At 54.2% G+C, this 9057-nt stretch overlaps 1 protein-coding gene across 2 annotated transcripts in view; it reads right to left on the bottom strand.

Moving 5' to 3' along the window:
- CYTH4 (cytohesin 4) overlaps positions 1–8719 on the bottom strand; it is a 28051-nt gene extending 19332 nt beyond the window's left edge. The window contains exons 1-3 of one of the 2 annotated variants that reach the window (XM_084802979.1): positions 8518–8719; positions 2255–2337; positions 265–329 (exon numbers count right to left, since the gene is read on the bottom strand). In XM_084802979.1, coding sequence (XP_084659105.1) covers positions 265–329; positions 2255–2337; positions 8518–8536 — 167 coding nt within the window. In that variant the 5' untranslated portion in view covers positions 8537–8719. The remainder of the gene's footprint in view (positions 1–264; positions 330–2254; positions 2338–8517) is intronic. The other variant, XM_084802980.1, reaches the window with a different exon arrangement.
- Between the last annotated feature and the right edge of the window lie 338 nt (positions 8720–9057).

Here is a 9057-nt window from a genome sequence, read left to right on the forward strand (position 1 = left end):
ACCCTGATCCAGGGTCAGGTTGGTTTTGTTTGTTTGTTTGTTTGTTTTTTATTTTGGCTCATTCAGTTCTAGCTGCCCCTGTTTAGGTGTTGCTGTAGAGAGGTAGGGTGGAGAGGATGGGGTTGCTGGAGAGTCAACGGGGAGTGGAATGGTCCACACAGTGTAGATGGGGCTCTGGGCATCTCCCTGGGTCCTAGCATCACCCATGGCACATGGAGTGAGATGTGCCTGAGAATTGTCCTTCCCACAGAGCAGGCCCCTTACCTCTCTTCACTGCTCTCGAAGCAGTCGATTTGGGCAAACACATCTGCAATTTCATCCTTCAGTTTCTGTGGACACACACACAAGGGTCAGCCTGGAGGTCAGTATGTCCCCACAGCTCCCGCCCAGCGGTGGTTTGGACTTTTCCCTCAGCCTTTCCAGGTCCTCCCCTTCCCATGCCTTTTTACCCTCAAAGCAGGAGTTCAATACCTCTGTGTGTCCTTGTCCCTCTACCAGCCTTTGTCTCAGGGGTAGGAGTCCCTGTGCCTACACCTGACCCTATTTCCAGCTTGCTCTCTGCCCCCATACAGCCAGAAGTCTCTTGCCCTCTTTCCCCACCAACAAGCCCATACTCGGCCTCTCTGGCAGTTTCCCACACAAGTGTGGCACTACTCTTCCTGTTCAAAATCCCTCCATGGCCCTCCACGGCCCTCCACGGCCAACAGGGAATGGACCCCACCACTTGCCCACCATCACATCTTCTCTGTCACTTGTTAGTAAGTGCTATGGGTACCCCAGGGCCTGGGCAGCACAGGCCTCTCTGTGGACCGGAAGGAAGAGGAAACAGCATGGTCTACCAGGCAAATCCTGTGGCTGTTGTGTTGACCCCAGGCCTATGCTGCTCTCGATTCCACCCCAGCCTGCCTCGGCCTGACTCCAGAGGTTGCCCAGGGCAGAGGAGGTCCCAGGCTTGCCCACCAACCACATTTGCTGGGCCACTAGGAGGGCAGTCGTCCTGGTGCCCCCTTCAGGTTGTAGATCAACAGGGCAAGTGGCCCATGAAGAACCCACTCTCTCCCCCACAGAAGGAGGGGTGCTGGGATGTACTCCTGGGTTCCTGGGGACCCCTTGCTTTGAGGTCTGGCAGATCTCCTCACCCCCGGGAATCTTGGCTGGGCTTCCACTCACAGGAATAATGGGGTCACCCTCAGTAGCGTAACCGAACACCTATTTGCTATAGCTATGGGCCTGGGGTCCAGTGGTGAGCAAGGCCCAGGCTCAGTTTTCATGGAGTTAGAATTTAGGGATTTTGGGATTATGGGTCGGTGGCAAGGGGAAGAAAGAGCTAATGATGCAGAAAGTGACCACAGCAATGGCAGAGAAAGAGCCTGATGCGTCCATGCGTGCACGTGCGCGTGTGCGTGAGCGTGTCTGTGTGTCTGTGGCAGGCAACCTGGAGGAGAAGGTAGAGTCTTGTCTGGGAAGGAGGAGGTGTGGGAATGTGAGGAGAGCTGGAAGGAACCCCAAGTGGAGGAAAGAGTGGACTGAGCAGGGCACGATTGAGGAACGGACCCCTCTGGTGACTGAAGGTCACTGATAATCTCGGGAGCGATCATCTAAGAAGCTGGTGGACTCACAAGAGCTGAGCCCAGGGTGGGTGCGACCTTGCCCAAAGGGTACATGAGGGAGGAGGGAAGAGCTTATACCTGGTCTGCACTGGGCCTGGCAGCTGAGCTGGTGTGGCCAGTCCCTGGCAGGTTTAACCTAATTTCGATGTCTGAGGCGGGGTTAAGGCTGGGATCTGGAGCAGGGGGTGAGGGTGAGGGACTCTGGAACCTGAGGATGGCATAGAAGAGTTAGGGGTCTAGATCTCGGGGGCAAGGAGGCTAGTGCTTGGATTTGGGGGTGAGGAGAGCAGGGATGGAGCTGGGGCTTGAGGGAGAAGAAGGTCTAGCTGGCATCCTGAGAATTTGGTCAGGAGAGGAAGAGATATGACAGTGTTGAGTGCTGGCTTATGGGTAGTTTATCAATTAGTATGAGTGTGTGTGCGTGTGCGTGTGTGTGTGTGTGTGTGTGTGTGTGTGTAAACATGTGTGGGTCTATGAGTGTGAACATATGTGGGTTTGTGAGTGTTCGTGTGTAGGCATGTATGGGGTCTGTGAGTGTGAATGTGGGTCCGAATGAGACCATGTATGAGTTTGTCAAGTGTGTGTGTGTGTGTGTGTGTGTGTGTGTGTGTGGTCTATTAGTGTCAGTGTGTATGTGCACACACCTGGATGTCCTCCAGCAGTTGCTTCCTGTGCCATTTGATCTGCTGTAGCTCCTTGGCCTCCCCACTGCTGAGCTCAGCTGGATCTGGAGAGAAAGGAGGATTGCTTGGTTCTGCATCTCAGGGCTCCTCCTGGGGAGACCCCGGAAACAAAGTTAGACCCGTGATGTCTGAGCTAGCGTGACACTGGTACCACTGAAGCCTGAGTGAATGCCACCACCGAGAGGCATTTTGGGACACCCCTTTCCAGAGTAGGCCCCTTATAATTCCTTTCACTCTCTGGTGAAATATTTCTTGTGGCCGTTGTGGGGTCAGCTGGGCATATCTAGCTGTAAGGGAAGCTGGCAAATGAGCTTTTTACTAGGGTGACCCTGTTGTCCTGACTTTGTTAGAAGGGGAAATAGAATTTGGGGGGTTGGCACACCATCAGTCCATGTTTTCAGACACCGTAGCTCAGAGAAGAGAGGTAAACTGGCTAAGGGAGCAAAAGGGTGAAGCCACTGAGCCCCCTGGGACCCTGGATTGGCCTGGCTCCCAATCCCATGCCATCCCATCAGCCCCTAGAACAAAGCAAGGCCCACGGTACTGGAGCTAGTGGGACGCTGACTCCCACACCAGGGCACTGCTCACTCATTCTACCTACTACACTCCAGTCAGAACCTCCACAGAGCCAGGCCTCCACGGAGCTCACACTTGTAATCCTGACATTTGGGAGGCCGAGGCAGGAGGATTACAAATTTGATGCCACCCTGGTTTATATGATGAGATACATCATCATCATCATCATCATCATCATCATCATCATCATCATCATCCAGACCCAAAGAAAAGCAATAAAAAACAAACTACAGCCAACAATATGTACAGCTAAGGAACTCCAGACGTTCCCAGAAGACCACGGTGAAGACCCTGGTCAGGGCACCTGGCTTATCACTTTCTGTGGTTCAGGAAGAGAGGGTGCTCTTGAGTTCCTGATAGCAGTGACTAGCTGAGGAAGCCAAGGCCAAGAGAAAGGACACTGGAAAGATGGGGCATACAGGTTGCGAGGAGACACTGGTGGCTTTCTGAAGGACGGTGGGCACACAGTTGCAGGGGTCACCAGCAGGCAGGCATGCAAGAGGGCCATGGAAACACAGCACCACTAATGACCAGGTCAGCTGATTCACCAGCCTCCTACAGGGCCACCTGGGCTCTGTCACAGCAAAGAAAGTAGCCACATGGTGTAGCAAGAAGTTGGACTCCTTCCTGGGTCCCCCAACGACCGCCCATTAATGTCTAACCAGCCAGCCGCAGATACTAGCGCTGAGCCCCAATTGTTCTGGAAGGTCCTTGGACTGGAGCCTTTGCTTTAGCAAAGACCAGCCAGTTCTTGTTTATTTTTATTTTTGTGTTGCTAAGGATAGAACCAAAGCCTTTGGGCATGCCTAACAGATTCTCGACCACTGAGTCCCATCCTGGCCCAGCTATCCATGTTGGCTGGAGTCCACACAGGGTCAGATAGATTCCACTCCTCTACCCAAGGCCTTTCAAACAGCATGGGACCAGGTGAAGCCAAAAACCTCTTCTTAGCAAAGGCTGTGTGCAGTGGGACCTGCTTGTCCCCACCCTTGTCACCATCAAAGCCTGCTAGAGAACTTATGGTGACACAGCAGAGAAGGTCCCCTACTTGGACCGCCCCTTGGGGACACTAGTTGCCCCTGCCTATTGCACATGCAGCTAGATGCAGGGCTTCTTAAGCAGGCTTGATGGGACCCTTCTTGTCCCTGCAGGGGTAGAGATACTGTTTCCAGGGGGCCAGAGAAGGGTATGATGTAAGCCTTATTGCAGTCCTTTCTTGGACGCCCGAGGGAACCAAGACATTTGGTCTTCATGACTTGTCACCGGGGTGGGGGGTTTTCACTTTAAGGCACAGGGACTCAGGAAGGTGGGGTGACATATCCCAGGTCGCACAGCTGGGAAGAAGCAGTGTGAGATTCCAGCTTGGTTACTGACACAAGGCTTTGCCCAGGTGAAGCAGGTGTATGTGTCTGTGTGTCTGTGTGTCTGTGTCTGTGTTGGGAGAGCAAATGAACATGTGTGCTTGCCCATGTAGAGGTGTCTTCTTTAATCACTTTTTTCAATTTCTGTCTATCTATGTATCTCTGTATCTATCTATATGTCTGTGCATCTATTTATCTGTGTATGTATGTATGTATGTATGTATGTATGTATGTATGTATGTATGTATGTGTCTATCATCTATCTATCTTTGAGACAAGGTTTCTCTGTGTATCCTTGGCTATCCTGGAACTCACTCTGTAGACCAGGCTGGCCTCGAACTTGGAAATCCACCTACTTGCCTCTTGAGTGCTGGGACTAACAGCATGCCACCACACCCCAGCTCTGTCTTACTTTCTTGAAACAGCATCTCTCATGAAATCCTGACTAGTTGGCCAGCAAGCCCCATCTGGACCCCAAACAACTCTGAGGATTCCCCTCCTCCCAGCCTCTTCCTGAGATCCAGGAGTACACCCCAACCCCAAGCACCTTGCACCACCTTCCTCTATCCCTGGGCCCCCCATCACCAAGTCTTGTCAATCTTCCTTCTATTTCCACACGCCCCACCCCCCCCACCCCCCACCCCCCCGCCACCGTTGGAACATCAGCACCTTGCTCAAGTGGAAGCTGGCCTTCCCAAAGCCACTCTGCCTCCTTCTGTGTGCTGGCCTTGAGTGCTCCCAATAGCTCCTCCTCAACTGAGGACTCACTGTGTGCACTGCTCCTCCTGTCTCTCAATCCCTACCTACTACTGCTCTAAAGAGAGGATTTCTAACTTTCTGCTATATTTGATACACTTGGGGTTCAAAGATGTTCAGAGAGATACAGGGTGTTCAAATCTCCCTCAGCCAGCACAGCTAGATGGTGAGAAGAGCTGGGATTCACACTCCGCCCACCTGGGGCCAGAGCCTATAACCCTCCAGGAACCCTGTGAAACCCACAAGCCTGCGTGTTTCAATCCTGTGCCAGTCACAATGGTGTGAAAACGATGAAGATGCAGGAAGGTGCCTGCAGCTAGCCCTCCTTTAACCCTACAAGTCAATGGATGTCTGGGGAAGCGGAGGCAGGCCCAGGAGTGGCTGGAAATAGATACAAGGAAATAGGACTCCGGAGGAAATGGATGATGCAGGGTCTGTGAGCTGTGGCCCAAACCTCCCCCTGTCAGCAATTCTCAGGCTCTGTGGTGGTGCAAGTATTCAGGAATCTTCAGAGTGTACTGTCCCCCTTCCCTGAGCCCTGTCTCCAGTGGGTTTCAGCTCTCCAGGTGCCCTTGAGCACATGAGACAGCCCCATAATCCCTGGCCCTCTGCCCCAACATGAGTCATGTGGCTCACAAGGACCCTCTGACTTTTCATCAGCCTGCTTATCAAAAAAGCGGAGCTTTATCCCATTGCAGATCTAAGGATCTGTGCTCAGAGGGTAGTGTAGACACTGCCGGCCAGGGGCCACGGCTGATGTGACCCGCCCAGTGTGGGTTTCAGGCATGGCAGGGGTCCTGGGGGAGGCTGTTTAGAAGCAATACAAGCACTGGAAACATACAGACATACCGAAATAGTGTGAGCATCTGACCCTCCCATAGTGCTCTCCAGCTTTCCCGCCACCCTTCACCCCTGCCCACTCTGCCTTCTATGCTCCCAGCCTCCCACCACCCTTCAGCCCTGCCTTCCCTGTCTTCTGTACTCCCAGCCTCTGGTCACCCTTCACCTCTGCCTGCTCTGCCTTCGGGGCTCCAGTCTCAGGCCAATGAGTACCCAGTGCCCGATGCCCCACAGCTGCCACCCAGCCCCTCACCACTTCCCCCTTGCCCTTCCTCTTTCCCGTCTTATTTTTAGTGTTTGCAGGCCTGTTTCCAGGACAGCTGGCTTCACTTCCCCTTTCCCAGTATTGGGGGGGGGTACCACTGGGCACACAGGGAGGGGGCCCCTGAGGGGCATCAAGTAGAAGGGGTGTCAAGTGGGGCCAGCTCCCTGTCCCTGCCAGTGGCCTCTTGTTTTGGCCCTCAAGCTCTCCGCCACTGACCCCCTTCAGGCAGGGCTTTCCTGCGCTCAGGGTTCGCCTTTTTGAAGGGCCCTGGGGGAGGGGCTGGGCCTGCTTCCCTACATTATAGGCCCATAGCATGGCAGGATCGGGAAGCAACTTGGGAGAGCCTCTGCCATCACTGGGAGAGCCTTTGCCACCAGACCCCTCCATAAATACCACAAGGAAACTGAGGCCTGTAGCAGGAAGAGGCCCAGAGCTGGCACCTGCAGGGCAGATGCCCACATTCTCAGGGGCGGGCCAGGAGGTCAAAGGGACAGCCATTCACAGACAATGAATCTGAGGGGAGTATCCTGTCCCTGTGGCCCCTCCCCCGCCACTCACATACCCCTCCCCTATTCCCCCCTCCCCCCCCCCCCCCGACACCATGGGCTTCTTTCTGTGGGACCTGGGTAACAGAATGATCTCCCCCATCCCAGGGACTCCTCATTTGTGCCAGATGTGAGTGTGGCCAGGTGAGCATCAGAGTCCCCTCTCCCTCCAACCAGCACCCGGGAAGGTCAGTTCCCCTCCGGCCCCTGCATGTCGAAGCACACCCCAGAGCTATTTGTAAAATGAATGAATGAACAAAAAGACAAACAGGTTCATGGAGACCCCAAACCTCCCACAGACTGTCACATTGGCCTTGTCCATCCATCTGTCCCAGGCTGGCCAGGAGTGCACCCAGCCTTCTGCAGGCCCAGTCTAAGGTGAACCCTTCCTTCTAGACTCTTCTTGCTGGTTGCGTATTGGCCTTATCGCCTGCACCGAGCCAGTCCTCACCCTCAGCTCCTCTCTGGAGCCTCAGTTTCCTTTATCTGCACCAGGTGTGGCCTGTCTGCTAACCTCATCATGTCAGGACCCCAGTGAGTAAGGTAACAAATGGTGGGCAGATTCTGTCTCCCCTTGTACCCCTGAGTTGCCTGGGGCCCTACACCTGGACTCCCTTTGTCTTCTTGTTGGCCTTGTACCTCAGTCTCGTCACTCCTTCTCCTTGGGACCTCACTCGCCTTCCCTTCTCCCTCCCCACAACCCCCCAGGGAGACATGGGAGAGGTAATACTAAGGAATTCCTTGGTCTCTACTTATATATCCCCTCACAGCCTCCTGTGTCTGGTCCATAAATGAATGGCTGTTGAAAGAGCCTGATGGAGCCGGGTGGCACTGGTGCACACTTTTAATCCCAGCACCGGGGAGGCAGAGGCAGGCAGATCTCTGTGAGTTCGAGGCCAGCCTGGTCTATAAAGTGAGTTTCACCTGTTACACAGAGAAACTCGGTCTCCAATAACTTTAAAAAGGAATAAGGAAGGAATAAGGAAAGAAGGAAGGAAGGAAGGAAGGAAAGAAAGAAAGAAAGAAAGAAAGGAAAGAAAGGCAAACACGCCTGATAGCTCTCAGTGTTCCTGGGATCCCAAGTGAGGCATAACACCTGGGGAGATGCCCAGAGCCAGTGGGTGGGGCCAGGCTGCTCAAGGTTAGGTTTCATTTGGAGACAGTTGTCACCCTAGACCAGTCATACAGACCTGAGGATCTAGACAGCTCCCGCTGGCCCTCAGAGCCTGGAGCTCCAAGAGAGCTTTCTGAGGCTGGGGATATGTGGATGTGGCTCCTCCTGTCTCTGCTCTCTGCTCCCGGAGAACCACACCAGCCTGCACCACCCTGGCTACTGAGTGAATGAGGTCTATGGTGCCAGGGCCTCGCTGTACATGTCACTCTTTTAGGCAATGTCACCAGCCTCTACCAAACCCCACCAGCCCCCAAGAGCAGCGAGAGCACTATAGGGCCCTAGCACCAACAGTTTCTGCCTCCGTCAGAAGCCGTTCTTCACAGTCACTATGCAGAGAGTCCCTTCCTTCTGCCTGAATATTCTTCCTCAGAACTCCCAAGGACTCTCCGTGCCCAGCTGTGCCCTCCCACCCAATATCTTCCCCCCTAGTCTGTGTCCTCCTGTCTTGTCCTTCAATCCACTTGTCACCATCCACCCCATAGCTAGAGCAGAGCCAAGGAGGTCAGCGACCACATCCCTGTGGGACCCTGGGACCAGGAGCCCAGCCCAGTGCCTGCCTCTGCATACAGAGTTTGATGGTTGGGACTGATTAAAACCAGTTTTTCTTCCATGACTTACAGGGAAGGCCCTGCAAGGCTGCCTGCCACTGCTTCCCTGTTCTGCAGGAGGAAATGCTGGGGCCCATGGCTGGGCCCCCGTCCACTTACCTGCATGACACAGGTCCATTCTGAAGCTCTGGGGAAAAATGGCCCAGCTGCTTGTCTTGCCAGCTCAGCTGCTGCTCTGGTGGGTGGCCAACGGGGCCACTCATGGCCCCTTCCTGCCTGCCCCGCCCAGACCCAGTGGGGAGGAAGTCAGCCCTGGCCACACGGGTCGGTGCGGTGCACGCAGGCTCCTGAGCAGCACACACTTCCTAAAGACAGCTGAGTTTCACGAGCTAGTTGAGACGCTGGCATTTGAGTACTGGGAAGGTGTGGAAGTGAAAGAAAGGCAGACCTGGGGCAGGGAGCTGGTAAAGAAAGATGGAGGAGGTACCTTCTCTGGGGGCCGTGGGCATGGGGGATGGGAATGGACCTTTACCCAGCAATCTCCCTATATAAAAGCCAAAAGATCTTCCAGCTTTTTCAGCCCTCTCTGAACTCTTCTTCATCAATTCTCACCAGAGAAAAGAAACTCATTCAGGGAGGGCCAGGGTTTTGCCTCCCTTCAAAGACATGCCACCCCATTCCACCCCCACCCCCACATCT

Source organism: Acomys minous (genome assembly GCF_964271855.1).
Source record: "Acomys minous genome assembly, chromosome: 12".
In the NCBI taxonomy this organism is placed as follows: Eukaryota; Metazoa; Chordata; class Mammalia; order Rodentia; family Muridae; genus Acomys; species Acomys minous.